The 16,198-nt window shown below is 36.6% G+C and overlaps 1 protein-coding gene across 4 annotated transcripts in view; it reads left to right on the forward strand.

The window, feature by feature from the left end:
• The window catches only part of dscaml1 (DS cell adhesion molecule like 1), a 130,661-nt gene that overhangs the window by 20,713 nt on the left and 93,750 nt on the right, over positions 1–16,198 (forward strand). For all 4 annotated transcript variants that reach the window (XM_089121395.1, XM_089121396.1, XM_039671024.2 and 1 more), the window contains exon 3: positions 757–903. In XM_089121395.1, the coding sequence (XP_088977521.1) occupies positions 757–903 (147 nt within the window). The remainder of the gene's footprint in view (positions 1–756; positions 904–16,198) is intronic.

Consider the following 16,198-nt stretch of genomic DNA (forward strand, 5'->3'; position numbering starts at 1 on the left):
TTCCGGCTGTCAGGTGCAGAGAGGGTCCCTTTAGCGGGGGCAAATGTTTCTGACAGCTCCAGAGGCTCTGCACCGGCGTCCACTCACCGTCGTCTGCATGCATTGCCAGGGTGATTTATAAAAAGGCCACTTCCTGAACTCTTGAACACCTCTTGACAAAAAAAAAGAAAAAAAGATTCAGTCTCCAAAACCCAGTAATATATGCTCTAAATTGTTTGATAAAATGAACGCATTTGTCCCAGATCGGGTCTTTTTGGATTCACAGAAAAGGATACCTCGCCTCCATTCATAAAACATATCCTGTAATATTTTACATTCAAAATTTAACTAAAATTTTAAATAAAATAAAAATGAATCAATAAATATTTCATTAACATTATATATAATAAATGATGATTCATCCATTTGACCTCTTAATTAAATATATGTATTTTTTACTAATGAATATTTTTTATTATTAAATAATTTAAATATGTTTTATTATTGTATAGTTGCGTAATAAAAATGTTTAATAATTTTTTAATAATACATTTATTTTAATAAATTTTAATAATAAATTCCCACTAAACATGCATATGAATATGTATTTTTTTTTTGCTAATGAATATTTTTATTATAAAATAATTTAAATATGTTTTATTATTGTATAGTTACATCTTAACAATGTTTAATATTTTTAATTATAAATTTATTTTAATAAATTTTAATAATAAATTCCCACTAAAGTCTGTTTCTTCTCTGCCTCATCATGAACAGTGTTCAGGGAACCTTACACGGTTCGCGTGGCGGACCAAAGGTCCATGCGGGGCAACGTGGCCGTCTTCAAGTGCCTCATCCCCTCTGCTGTGCAGGAGTACGTCAGTGTGGTGTCCTGGGAGAAGGACACTGTCTCCATCGTCCCAGGTAAGACGATCCTCGCACTGTTGGGCTGTTTAAAGTAACCGCTGATTTGAAATATGTCGTTTTCATACATTTTGGACATGCAACAAATCCTAAATTCTGTACAGGATGGTATGTTGCATCTGTGATTTTGTGTCAGTTTGGTTTATTGGTTCCCTGTCATTCTGGTTTCAACGTGTGGAGAACAACGGATATTATTTGAGAGTTCAAATAGAGTCAGAGGTCACAACTTTAGGCATGTGTAAATATTGTCAAGAACAGATTTTATTATATTTAAATACATTCCACACAATTCTGCAGAATTCTCTCTGAAATTCAGCACAGAAAATGAATAAGACGACAAATTTTCTTTTGGAGTCATAAACTGAATGGAATTAATATAATAACATTATGATTCTTCATCACTAAGGTGAAAAACAGTGTCTGCAAAAAATAAGAAGGCCTAATTTCCAAAATAGATTTTGGATTTAACATTCATCTGAGGATGTTCAAATGAAAATAAAAGCAGCCTGCCAGGGAGACCCTCATATTCTCAATATGCTCTTGGGCAACCCTGTTAATCAGTCCGAATTCATTTTGGCCTTTCTTAATGTCTCCCATTTTGTCTGGATGGAGTATAAACTGGAAAATAGGACAGATCAACAAAATGGAGCTGAATAAAGACACGTAATGCCCTGTACTGTCAGCACGAATGAGTTTCACTCATTTCCAATATTATCTAACATAGGATGCGTGCAGCATTACACAGAGATTTTCATCGGGGTCATGTTCGTGGAGGTTTGTCTGAGTAATAGGGTTGCAAATTTAGCCTAATTTAAGCAATGAGTCAGTATGACCAACTAGTTTTGGGACCAAACGTTGGTTTGTAGTTATCGAGAAACATATTTCAGAAAAAATTACAGTAAAAAAATGTTTGATAGTATAGTTTAGTAACTTGCTAGGTAAGTTTTATAATGGCAATGGTGTATGTAACATATCTAATTGTTAAATATTAGATTATTTGTGCTAATTTGTCATTGTGAGGATTTGGGTCTCTATCACAGTGCTATTTTTGTATAATTTTCTCTTTTATTTTACCAATATTTTAAATTCGTTTTTAGATTTGTATTTCTTTTTAGTTTAAATGAGTAGTTTTGTTATGTGCTTGTCTTTTTTTATATTTGTGTATATATCTTTAATTTATTTTTATTTTAGTGTCAGTTTCAGTAAATTTAGCAACTTAAATGGGCTATACGTAGAATTCAGAAACACTTGTTATTAGCCATTAAAGAACTGCAGCCAGTAACTTATTGCTGGTGTTCATGCACATGTAACGTGATTCAAGGCCCCGACATACTCACGGTGAAGGTCTTTTTGTTATTTCCTCTCAATAACAAAATAAACGCACAACAAAAATAAAATTAGCAGTCAAGAAAGCATCTGATCATAGCGATGTGGATATAGAGTATATTTGAGACTATAGATGTAGCGATATGAGACTATAGTTTGAATTAATCTCTTTTCTTTGCATGACACATTGACATTACGGTACAGAATAGCTCTTTCGGCATCACCCTCCTGAACACATCCTTTGGATTTTCCTAGTGAAAAAGGACCAAGTCCATCACATAAAAATCAGTCTGCTTTCATAGACAAAATAAGTAATATTTCCATGTAATATTTCTTTTTATTTAACCCTTATGCTGCATTAGGGACATTTTTGGTCTTTTGCAGTTTAATTTCTTTGACCATTTTGGCTGTTTTAATGCAAATGGTATGACATTTGGCAAAATTGTGACTTTTTGGATACATGTAAAAAATGTGATCCCATTTTGCAAAATATGTATAACACACACTGTGTAGATCAAATAGTAACACTCAGCACCATAAGGACCAAAAATGGCCCATTGAAACCCATTAAAACGTTGTTTAAATCTGAGGCTGTCAGTAATACATGAAACATGATTTTTGCACAAGCATCCTTTCATTTTGAAGCAAAAGCATTATATTTGCATTATATAGTGTATTCCACCAGATGACGTCACTACATATTTATTCCCTATGGGTGGAAATGCACCTTATTTTAGGCAATAGGCAATGTTTAATAGGTGGCCATTTTTGGTCTCTAACGCGCTAAGTGGGATTTTTTGCAGAGTGGGACTGTGATAATCCAAATCTAAAGTTTTCTCTTTGCATTTAGTTTATTGAAAATAATTGAATTTTTGTGTTTTTTCCTCTTATACAAATCGATGGTTTCGCAAACAAAACTGGTAATTAAAGGGTTAAAATCCTGAAATTGAATACATTTTTGGTAGTTATGATGAGGACTGATGCTGGTTAAAAGATTTAACTTGGTAAAAGTGGAAAATAATATATAATATTTTAGGCAATGTTTAATATGTGGCCATTTTTGGTCCTTAATGCACTCAACGGTGTTAAAAATCTAATGCAGCACAAGGGTTAATTTAGGGTTTTTAGATCTCCTCTATGTGTGTTTGTATGTGTGAAAAATCCAGTCTGATAGTGGACAAAAGCTTTCCCACGTTATCAAATTCACTCTAAAGGCAGCAAAATGATTCTGCCAAGAGTGCTTTGTGTGTGTGTTCAAACAAGGTAGCGGTTTTCTTGAGTAGCGGACTTCCTAGCTCAAGTGGCAGTTTGTGTGTGTGTGTGTGTGTGTGTACGTTTGTGTGAACCCTGGCCTTGTAGTTGATTGGAAAATCAATAGGTGCTGCTTACACCGGCCAAGTCAGATGGAATCAGTGACTAGAGTCTCTCTCTTTGCTCAGTTCATCTTTCTCAATGGAGGTGTGTGTCTCCCTGCCCTTCACACCGGAGCGCTCATTGATCCGCTTTAGCCGCTGTGTCAGTGTGTATCAGTATAAGGGGTCCAGAGGTTTCCAGCAAGTATTGATTGATTACATGCTTGGATTCCCCTTTCTCTCTGGTCACAGATGCGGACATTTGAGTGGTAATCCACACGACTCGGGGGATTGTGGGAAAACGTCCATGTGGATGTACAGCTTGGCGGAGTGTGTGTGTGTGTGATCCCATGGGCAGTACTTTTGTTTTTTGTCGTGTAGCATCGTTGCTGTTGACTCTGACTTCCAGCTTCATTGATTAACCAGTCGCTTTAATAGATTAACAGAAGGTCACACTTCCAGCTTTTGCAAACTGACTCTGACACTCTTTGCTTAAAGATTATCAAGTGCATCAATTGAGCTAAAAAAAAAATTGAATGATTTGCTACAACATGAGCAACGCTAACATTTGGCGCACTGGTTTATCTTGATTAACGTAATGGACTTTTGTTATGCTGTGGAATAAAGGAAGGCCGCTCAAAAGGATGCTTTTCCAATATAATGAAAGTGAATGTTGACTAGTAATGACTACAAATATTTTTAAAAGTACCATAAAAGTGATTTATATGATGTTTTCACTATATTCTGAGTCTTCTAAATGCATGTGAAAGCAATATATAAGCAACAGACCAAATTCAGTGTTATTTACTGAAAATCTTGATGTCATTGACGTCACAGAGAGCTAGCCTATATATATATATATATATAGATTATATTAAAAAATAGTAATAGATTAAATTTCTATTAGGCTAATCAAAGAATTTTGTGAAAGATTCTCGGTTTCCACAAAAATATTAAGCAACACAACTGTTTCTGAAGGATCATGTGACACTTAAGTCTGGGGAATGGAATAAATCATATCAATTTATTAATAAATATTTTTTTAATCAAATACATGGAGCCTTGGTGAGCATAAGACACTTTAAAAAAATTAATAAATAAATAAAAACCAAGCAAAAAACTTACCAACCTCAAAACTTTTAATGGTAAACCTTTTATATGATATAAGAATCTGAGAAAACGAAAGCGACACATGGGGCTCAGACCACGTACTAAGGCTTTTAAGGCTTTTTTTGGAGAGCTTTCAGTTACTGTAAGTGTACCACGGTGTTACCATGACAAATGTTCAATAGAAAGAAAAACTGGTTATACTATGGTACTTTTTATTAATGGTATAATAGCGGTAGGGTTCACTTGTGGATGTAGGAGGGCTGGAGAGAGTGTGTGTGTGTGAAGCAGTAAGCTGATTTCTGCTGCGTGACTCATGTTTAAGATGGCAAGATGTGTAAGAGGATCAGAGAGAGCAGTGAGGAGTTAGAGCAGGATTTACAGGTTCAATTACACTGCCTGTCATTAGTCTACCCTTGTTTTAGCTGCGGAGGGGGGGACCTTACACCCCACCAAAACACATTTTCCTCACCATCTCAATTTGGCCTTTCCATTGTCTTCTATTGTTCTTAAATTAGCCAATTATTATAGACTAATCCTGAACTAAACCCTAATATTTCTTGAATTTTATGTTCAACATGTCATTTGTAGCCACGTCTGATGTAGAAATTACACACTTTTGACCCTAAAATACGACTGGCATACATAGACCTGAAAAAAGTTCTCTCATTGTGGTACATTTTTTCCTTTAAGGATGTCCTCAAAAGGATTTTTTGATACAGTTTCTGCAATTGAGCTCAAAAGCTGAAACATACGGTTGAACTTGGGGTCCCCTCCACCACAGCGCTTTTTGAATGTGCCGTTTAGCCATTTTGCTCCAAATCTATTCCCCACCCCTCCATTCATGACGCTGGGATGAGGCTCATAACATGCAGGCAATTCCCTGTGTGAATTTAATGAAATGCAAAAAAAAGATGGAGGGATGCTAAATTATTGATCTGAAATGGAAAAGAAATAAAGAAATAAGCACGTCAGCATGTGTGATGTGGAATCATTATGCTGATAGGACTATTTATATGAAGGGCGAGGAAAAACTGCATCTTGTTTGCAGTAAATCTCAAATAGTGGTGCAGTTTGTGAACGTGAGCGTGTATGTGTGTGGCTGTAGTTCTACACCAGCCTGACACTTCAAGGAAAACCAAGCAAAACTGAAATAATGGGCATAAAAATCTCTTTTTTTTTACTGATAAAACATCTTTTAGTAGTAAACATGAAGTCCTTGCTTTCGCTTAACGGCCTTGTTGTTAGCAGTGTGTTCTCACTCGATATACTTTTCCTTTACAATCCAGTAACAATCCCAGACACATTGCTGATCTAAAATAATCAATCTCCCCACATTCAATCGCCTCCTTATCCTCCATTTGTTTCTTTTATAGTCCTCTGTTAGTTTAACATCATTGGTATGTTCCAGCAGGAGATGTTTTGCACATTAACACTACATTTGCATGCATACACTATTCAACTCTATGAGTGACAGAAAGTGGCCATGCTACTGCTCTCTCGTATGTCAATATTTGACTACCTGATAAGTCCAAGACTGTAACATTTAGATGCATATACACATACTGTGAGAGAATTACTAATCTGGTGAATATGAGAAAAGGTGAATATTTTAATATCCAAGTTTTAATATAATGAAATTCAGCAAAAAGATAGTAAAACCCTAGGCGTTATTGCAGTTGTGCGAGTTGTCATTGTCTATTTTGGAGTGATTGGAATGTATCCTAAGAAATTACAATACACTAGACTAGACTAGATAGATAGATAGATAGATAGATAGATAGATGGATGGATGGATGGATGGATGGATGGATGGATGGATGGATGGATGGATGGATGGATGGATGGATGGATGGATGGATGGATGGATGGATGGATGGATGGATGGATGGATGGATGGATGGATGGATGGATGGAATCTCTCAGACCAATTTTGTAGACTGAATCAGCAATTTTTGTGTCAAAATTTTCAGTGAATAACAACTGTCATTATTCTAAACCAGTAGAAATTCATTTGATTCATATGGATTACTTTTACGATCTCTTTATGAACTTTTTGAAGTGTCAAAGTTTTGGTTGTGTGGACTTTCAATGAAGGGACAAGATTGTCTCGGGTATAGATTGTTTATGGGTTTGGAATAACATCAAGATGAGGAGAAGATGGCAGAACTTACTTACTTGGGTGAACTTACTATATTTTGGTCTTTTCTTCACACAAAGGTATCATATGACTTCTGAAGACTTTGAATATTGTATATGACTATTGTATGGACTACATTTGTGTTGCTTATTGTAATCTTTTGGGACATTTTGGGTGGGATTGTTACAACATGAAGGTGAGTAATAGAGAATTTTATGGATGAACCTTCACTTTAAAGTGTTTCTTATTTGCCATCGGTGCCAGTTTGTCTGGAATAGTGAAATGTATGCACCAGTGCGTATGTAAGAGTTTTCATCAAGCAGTTTTGTTCAGATCGCTCTCCTCCTTTTCTGTAAGCCCAAAACAGTGTGAGTTTTATCTTATCTCCATGGCAACGAGTATGAAACGACGGTCGGAATGAGGAAGGTGTGAGGATGCATCGCAGTGTGAATTTTTTTTTTTTTGGTGTTTTTTTTATTAGCGTACCACCATGGCGCCACACACATATACAGTCCAGTGCTTTCACAGTTTTGCGCATGCCACAAACACATTCCGAATGGCTGACAGATTCCTGCTGAGAGGGGCATAAACTCCAACCTGGACAGACTTCCTTGAACCAAACACTTCTACAGAGAAAGCTCAGAGGAAAAACACAGAATGAGAGTGCAGATTCAGAGGAGGAAGTTAGTAGATCTGTATTCATTGTTAAGACTCGTCCAGATTTATACATGTTGGGTACATTTGCTGTACACAACAACAATGTACTATAAAACGGAAACGTTTTTCTGTGTTTTCCATTGTCAAAATGATCCCCGTTTATATAGATCTGCGGAAATGATGATAAACTCTGTATTCTGGTGCCAGGTCAGTAGTTGGCGATGTCACTTTGTACAGAAACACTATGCACGCATAAACTGAACACGTAATACGCATGAGGATAATGTCGCCAAGATTTCACAAATCGCACATTTGTAGTCTGCATGGAGATGATAATGGGATCGTTTTTCAAAAAATATGCACTTGTCACTTGTCATGAAACCCTGTTTTCAAACACTTGCGTTTTCAGGCCCCCAAAACGGTGTTATCATGTAAATGAACAGCCAAAACATAAAAAAAAGTTTCCATTTATAGTTGAAAACGTTGTCGTGTAAACTAGCACTACTCTACACCAGTGTTGTTTAGGTTTATTGATTATATATTTTTATAGTTTTTATAGTAGACTTTGAATTAGCATTTATTTTATATTTCTGTTTCTATATAGCTTTGATTATTATTATTATTTTTTTTTAATTTCAGTATTTGTCATTTTTGTATCTTATTTATTTCAGTTAGTTGCCCAGGACACATTTATCATTTTCGTTTAAGGTTTTATGTTTTCTAAGTACAGTGTGTGTATATATATATATATATATATATATATATATATATATATATATATATATATTGATCAATAATCAACGATTTTTAATACTAAATCTAACATTTTTTGGATTTACGTTTAGTACCAATAACGAAACTGCATTACACCCAAACATACTTGTCCAAAAATCTATATTTGTCATCATTTACTTATCTTCATGTTTTTTTTTTAATCAGGTTTGTAATAGTTTTCATTTATTTATTTTAAGAACTTCTATAAAAATTTTTGGCAGAATGTTCACACTGCTTTTTTTGCCATTCAATTATAGTGGTGCTCATTTTTGGAGCTCAACAGTCATTTAATGCGATCCATATGACTCATGCACTATATTGCAAGGCTTCTGAAGCACTCAAGCTCACATGAAATGCTTTTATAGCACTTTCCAGAACTTGAAAATCCAAGTCCTCATTCAGTTTCATTGTATAGAAAAGTTTAAAGCTGGTTTAAATTTAGACCTTCCAGTGTTGGCCACATTGTTCCAGAGGAACCTATTAATGATCAATCGTCACCTCATATTCTTGTATTCTAGTGTGTAGTGTGAGCCTGTAAATTGTTCATGAAATGTGCGTTTGTGGGTGAGAGAGAGCAGTTGGTCATGTCCTAACATGCCCCTCACATGTCACGAGTTACAATAATACACACGCACACTCATGCATTATGGAATAGCTTTATACAAATTGTCCTCTAAAGTGGGACTGAAAAATAAATCAATAGTCTGAGCAGTGAATGGAGTGTATGGGATTTTATTTGGAGGTGCTGAAGGAGCGTGTGACGGATGAGGGAAGAGGGCACTGAACTCCAGTGGGGACTCGCTCACTAAAGAGGAATTACACCACACTGATTCGACTGGACGTTTCTGTCCTACAGTGCATTTCTCCAGTCACATTTCTTTAGTCACTGTTCAAATACATAGATTTGTTTGACCTGTTTACCACTTTTTTTAGGGCTAGCACATATTACAGTGTATTTTTACCATATCTTTGGACATTTATCATGGCAATATTATGGTTTTCTTCGTATCTTTAGTAGTATTCATATTCATGGCATATGCATAGTCCACTATTCATAGGTTAGGTGCGCAGAGACAAGGGCATAACCCAATCCACAACCCTAATCTTTGCAAATTGCAAAAGGTTTTCTTGACCATTAGTTGTAACATCAATCTGTCAATGAACTAACGTATCAATCAGTAAACACATAGTGTTCATATCTCGCTACTCTATCCCGCCGGTACATACAAATTTAGATCAAAGTGACATTGTGTTAACCAACCATTCAGAAACGTCCTGTTCGAGCCTTAATTGTCAAACTTCTTTGCGGCCGTCATCTTGTGCCGGGTCCGACTCCGGTTCAAACTGATCCGGTTGCATGGATGTCAGAGATCAGAGACCGTATTTCTCCAAAATATACCCCCAACTGTTGTCTAGGCAACACTCCACGTGCGTTGTGTCTAACCACCTGCAGAACAGAGGGGCGGAGTGAGCGAAGCTCATTATCATTTAAAGGCATATGCACCAAAACGGCGTGCTGAAAACAGGGCTGTTTTTGACCAGATAAAATGTGTTTTCTTAAAATTCTTATGAGATTTTTTAATAAAACAAATCTAGACATAATCAGTGAGTGAGTGTGAATAACTGAATGAATGGAAATGTATTATTAGTAGTAGTATTTTAAATTTATGTACAATATCATTTCAGAGTTCAGTCAAATTTATACTTTTTCTGCGGATGCAGCTCAAAACGGCGTGCACCAAAATGCACCAAAAATGCATATGCACCAAAACGGTGTGCTGAAAATAGGGCCGTTTTTTGACCAGATAAAATTTGTGTTTTCTTTAAATTCTTATGAGATTTTTTAATAAAACAAATCTAGACATAATCAGTGAGTGAGTGTGAATAACTGAATGAATGGAAATGTATTATTATTAGTAGTATTTTAAATTTATGTACAATATCATTTCAGAGTTCAGTCAAATTTATACTTTTTCTGCGGATGCAGCTCAAAACGGCGTGCACCAAAATGCACCAAAAATGCATATGCACCAAAACGGTGTGCTGAAAATAGGGCCGTTTTTGACCAGATAAAATTTTGGCCGTTTTTGACCAGATAAAATTTGTGTTTTCTTAAAATTCTTATGAGATTTTTTAATAAAACAAATCTAGACATAATCAGTGAATGACTGAATGAATGGAAATGTATTATTATTAGTAGTATTTTAAATTTATGTACAATATCATTTCAGAGTTCAGTCAAATTTATACTTTTTCTGCGGATGCAGCTCAAAACGGCGTGCACCAAAATGCACCAAAAATGCATATGCACCAAAACGGCGTGTTGAAAATTGGGCCGTTTTTGACCAGATAAAATTTGTGTTTTCTTAAAATTCTTATGAGATTTTTTAATAAAACAAATCTAGACATAATCAGTGAGTAAGTGTGAATAACTGAATGAATTGAAATGTATTATTAGTAGTATTATTTTAAATTTATGTACAATATCATTTCAGAGTTCAGTCAAATTTATACTTTTTCTGCGGATGCAGCTCAAAACGGCGTGCACCAAAATGCACCAAAAATGCATATGCACCAAAACGGTGTGCTGAAAATAGGGCCGTTTTTGACCAGATAAAATTTGTGTTTTCTTAAAATTCTTATGAGATTTTTTAATAAAACAAATCTAGACATAATCAGTGAGTGAGTGTGAATAACTGAATGAATGGAAATGTATTATTATTAGTAGTATTTTAAATTTATGTACAATATCATTTCAGAGTTCAGTCAAATTTATACTGCTGAAAGGCCTAGACTTCACAAGCGTGCATGTGTGTCGGTGTGTTTGTGTGAAAGTACATACTGATTTGCTTATAAAGGTACATGTAAAATGCCTCAATGAATTGCAGTGAGACTCAGCTGATCACACACGGGCCTCTGTGTCTGCCAGCTACAGCCATTTTCTACCAATCTGCATATTCAGCCCCTAGAATCTCTACAGCACACCGAGAGGGAGAGAGAGGTGAAGATGGAGAGCTGCTCTGTGAGCGTTAGTAATCAGCGCTCTCTTTAGTGGAGCGTGCCTCCACTCCAGCTGCTCCCTCAAACAACCACACCATTTCCTCTCTCTCTGTCTGTCAGTCTGTCTCAGGGTTAGAGAATGAGTGACAATATTCCATCAGAAAGTGGCACAACAAAAATAAAGAAAGAAGGGACAAAGTAAAAGTAGACCGAAAGAGAGGCAGGTGCTGAATTATGCAGACAGGGAAAGAGTGATGAAAGCTGTGGTCGGGCCGGACAGATGGACACAGCGAGAGAGAGAGAGAGAGAGGGGTGCGCTTTTAAGTCCTAGAGTCGCCACTGCCTCTGGGGAAAGAATGGCTGATGGCCGCGTGAGCGCCCATTAAAGACTCCCTGTCTGTCCCTTATTTATTTATCCCGGTCTCTGTATCCATTAAAGAGCAAGGTGCTAAAGGGAAGAATCTGTAGAGGCATCCTACCTGCTGGGTGTGTGTGTGTGTGTGTGTATGTGTGTGTATATATGTGTGTTTACAGGCGGAGATCAGGGAAATGGAGGCGTTTACTTATTGATGTGTGTTTACGGGGTCAGTGGTGGTTTGAGCATAGGGTTGGAAGACTGGGCTTGTTTATTCACAACCGTGTTTGGATGTTTTACAGGGAGAGCAGGTGCAAAGCATCGCCGCGTGTTTAAGATGAGAGACACCAACGTCCCATTGCCCACAGAGAGAGAGAGAGGAAGTGTTTTAAACATTAAAACATGCCTCAGGATGGATGGATGGATGTAGATAGATAGATAGATAGATAGATAGATAGATAGATAGATAGATAGATAGATAGATAGATAGATAGATAGATAGATAGATAGATAGATAGATAGATAGATAGATAGATAGATAGATAGATAGATAGATAGATAGATCGATAGATAGATAGATACTTTAGATAGAAAGATAGATAGAAAGATAGAAAGATAGATTGATAGATAGATAGATAGATAGATAGATAGATAGATAGATAGATAGATAGATAGATAGATAGATAGATAGATAGATAGATAGATAGATAGATAGATAGATAGATAGATAGATAGATAGATAGATAGATAGATAGATAGATGGATAGAGAAGGAGCGACAGATAGGAAGCTAAGAGAGGAAGGAGTGCAGTGCGAGATGAGAATTTCAATGGCACTCCAATCATCCAGCCAGGCTCGTTAGCCTGGGGAACATTTGCATAGAGCCTCAGTGAATTCATTTGGTGCTACCCAGAGAAGATGGCTTCCTCTCTACGCGCTTAGTTATGCAGCAAACCCCACACTGCGCCATCCACGCGCCGCATGTGCCAGCGTTTTGTCATCTTTGCGAATCTATGTATGTTTGTGCATAACATTTCCTTAAATCGGATGTTCGAGCTAGGTCCAAAAATAGATTTTTTTTTTTTCATTGCAGTGAAAACATAAATGCAGCCTGAAAAGAGACCTGCTTGACCAACAGTACTAATTAGCTCGGCCGTTATCTGTAATGAGGACCCCGGCCTTGATGTAAACCTGATTTAGTGTGTGTGTGTGTGTGTGTGTGTCAGTCCAGTTCATGCTTAGGAAGGTAGGCAGTGGAGATGTCATGCATAATTAGAAATGCCGTAGATGTGTTATTTGAATTATTTCATTGGTCCCAGAACGGAGATTAATGCTGTTTGACTGCAGCGATAATGACTTAGTGTTGTATGTAAATAAGATCTGGAACTGACATTGGCAAGGAGTGGGATATTTTGCCTTTGAGAAAATGAGTCCATGAAAGGCTTCTGTGCTCCTGAATGTTATTGTGGTTGTACAGTTGTGCTGAATATCAGCACGGCTGTGCGCTGGCCGTAGGCATGAGGATGCATGCCGAGAGCCCGTCTTAATGCCTCTGTCTCTCTCTCTCTGTCTTTCTGGAGGTATGATTGAGTACTGGTGGGGGAGATGGCTTCTCAATGCGTCATTAATGGCTAATCAATGGCCTCTGTGTTATATAGTGAGCGTCCTGGGACTCCCACAAGTCTTTAATCTGGACATCATCTCACTGGCCTCCCAGAATGCCTGCACACACATACACACTTACGCATTTACAGTGGATCAATGTTTCAGAGAAAAGTGGATTCAGTATCTGTAATGCATTTTGCACTTGCTTTATAGCTGCATAATTTGTAATTTGTGCATTGTTGCTTTCTAAAGGGGGCGTTCTTCACACTGACATATTTCTGCAGCGATAGCTAAAACTCATTCATTTTCAATGATAGAGCGACAGTGCCTGTCGGCGACGCGATCTGGGAGTGTTCTGTGATGTGGCAAAGTTGTGAAGCTTCATTTTATGCAAATGTGCTGCACCAATGGTAGGGAAGACACTCCATTTCAGTGTTTTGAAGACAGATGAAATGTTTATATCACTATATATGAGAAATCTTGTTTTCTATGTTATGTATTAATGATTGGATCTGTAAGGGTTTGATTCATTCATTCATAGCCTTGCAGGATAATGTTAATTCCTTGGAAACATATTAATTGTCAAAATAGAATAAAAAAAAAATCCAGGTAATAGATTTAAGGCGAGACACTGGAGGTGAATAGGATAAAATTTTTAACTTACAGATGTCACCATAAAACTTTACCAGTTGATTACTCGCATAAATAGGAGAAAAAAAAATGTATTGCAAGTTTTCTGTAATTCATTGTTTAAATATGCTAATCAGGCTATATCTAATTAAATATGCGCTAATTTGCATATATTTTGAAGTGACGAATCTGACCATTGAAAAAAACAAGGTTCTGTTGATATATTCAATGAAAAGACATTTTCAGAGGGGATTGAAGGATGAATATCTCCTTTTGTTACCCTGTAAATCAGAAAAATACTGCCAATAGCCTTAAAAAATTGATTTCCGCCCTATTTTTAGGCATAAAATGTCATATAAATCAGGCCAAGAAGGATATATCAACAAATCCCTCGGAACAAACCTTCACAATATAGTTTGGTGTATGTTGGTGCTACAGAAGTGGAAAATCGTCACTAGAAGTGTGAGAAAAAAATCATTTTGAGAAAACGGCCGTTAAAGATTTTTATGGGATTGCGCATTTCGAGTTAAATGGCCCATTTTACTTTGATGATTGGTTGCTGATAAACAGGAAATGACCATATTTGGATCCGACAGCATTGAAGAGGAGAGAGAGCTTTCTAACGGTGTGTGCGATGACAGTGCGGATCGCGATTACGGAGCAGCGGGATGATTTAAAATGCCAACTTTTGAGGAATTTAGGCGAAATCTAAACTCGCAAACAGACAAAGTGTAGTAAAATAAAGACCTAAATGTGTATTTTGGACTTTTTTTTCAGCACAAGTCTGAAAGACGACGTTATTGAATACAAAAAGCCCAAAATCTCAAAATTGATCAGTGAAAAAAACACGTTTTTGCCTGCCATGTCTCGCCTTAACTTGTGATCAGATTTGTGGTAAAAAGAGCATTTCTATTCATAAAATTCAGATATAGTTAAATGTCTGTTTTTGCGTAATTAAATGATTTTGCGAGCTAAAATCATTTTGCAGAAATGCTTGGCATGTTTTCCCAATGAGCCTAAGTTGGATTTTCAAAAGCTATGGCCAGTTACAAAGTTAAATGGAAAAAAAATGCTGTCATTGTGAATGGTGCATCAGACCTTGACCATAACTACATCAACAGTTAAGAAGTATTTTGTGTACGGCTTGCTTTTATTTTCTATGTTGGAGTCTTATAGGTTGCAGCACAGCTTTATATCTGTTTGAGAAGTGTCTTCTAACCGGTTTCCCTCTGAGCATACTTATTTATGAGTTAAGAGCGTGTTTGAGTGTGAGTGAATACATGTTTTTACCTCTTCTCTTGACTTCCACCTCCTCAGGCTCTCCTTTCCCTCCACTCAATATTCATCCTTTGTTTCTCTCTCTTAAGAACATTGCAGGTGCACCTGACCCCCCTCTCCTGCTCAGAATCGTTATTTCTCTCCTCCTGCTCAACTAACTAGCTTTCCCATCCATCTCCTCTCTCTCATCCCTTCTGTCTCCCCTTTATTTCTCTCAATGCCCCCGCTGAAGTGTCTGGCAGTATGCATTTCTGTTGCTCTCTGCCCAGTTAAAGTCGGGCAGCTTTGGTCCAGTACCCACGCTTTGCACTGCCTTGGGCTTGCTTGTAATGCCTTTTTTCCCCTTTCTTTTTGTCTTTTAACATTTTGTGAAGACTTTTTTTACTACACTGACTGTATATTGAAACTCGTCAGCAATATTTTACTGAGTTGTTTTAAGATTTTTTGCTTTTGGTTTAAGTTGTTGTGTATTGTTATACGTTCATACTGTGGTGTGTACCTCAGGGTTCGATCTTTGGCCCTATTTGTTTCTCTTCCTATTATGCTCTAAAAGATATTGGTCATGATCTTTTTTTCTGGCTACCTACCAACACAGAACAAAAAATGTCTACGTCTGTAAAAAAAATATATAACAGTACACGCATGCAAAGAGCTGATATCTCTTGAATATCTGCAGTGCGGCATGTCCGGACCAAAGCGATATCAAATTGGAATGCAAATGTTAGTATTGAAATTGTATAGTTGTACTTTCAAATAAAATTCTATTTATATATATAATATTATTTTTAATAAATAAATGTTGTTAAATATAGCCTACTGTTTCACTATTTTTATGTAAAACACTGCTAATAACTTTTGGCTTAATACAAACATAAGCACCCTACAATGCTTCTAGGACATTTGGAGGTCGTTGAGCTGTCTAAAGTTTTCCAAAAAAGTTCACCAGAGTGGCCTTTATCACACCTGTTTAAGTGTCTTAGTCCAATCACTGCAATACAATGTCTCAGTGTTTTGAAACATGTCAACAGCATGTAGCTGTTTTTAGCTGTCTCCTTGGCTAGAGAAGTTATAA

Source organism: Pimephales promelas, chromosome 16, assembly GCF_988280905.1.
Source record: "Pimephales promelas chromosome 16, fPimPro1.hap1.1, whole genome shotgun sequence".
NCBI lineage: Eukaryota > Metazoa > Chordata > Actinopteri > Cypriniformes > Leuciscidae > Pimephales > Pimephales promelas.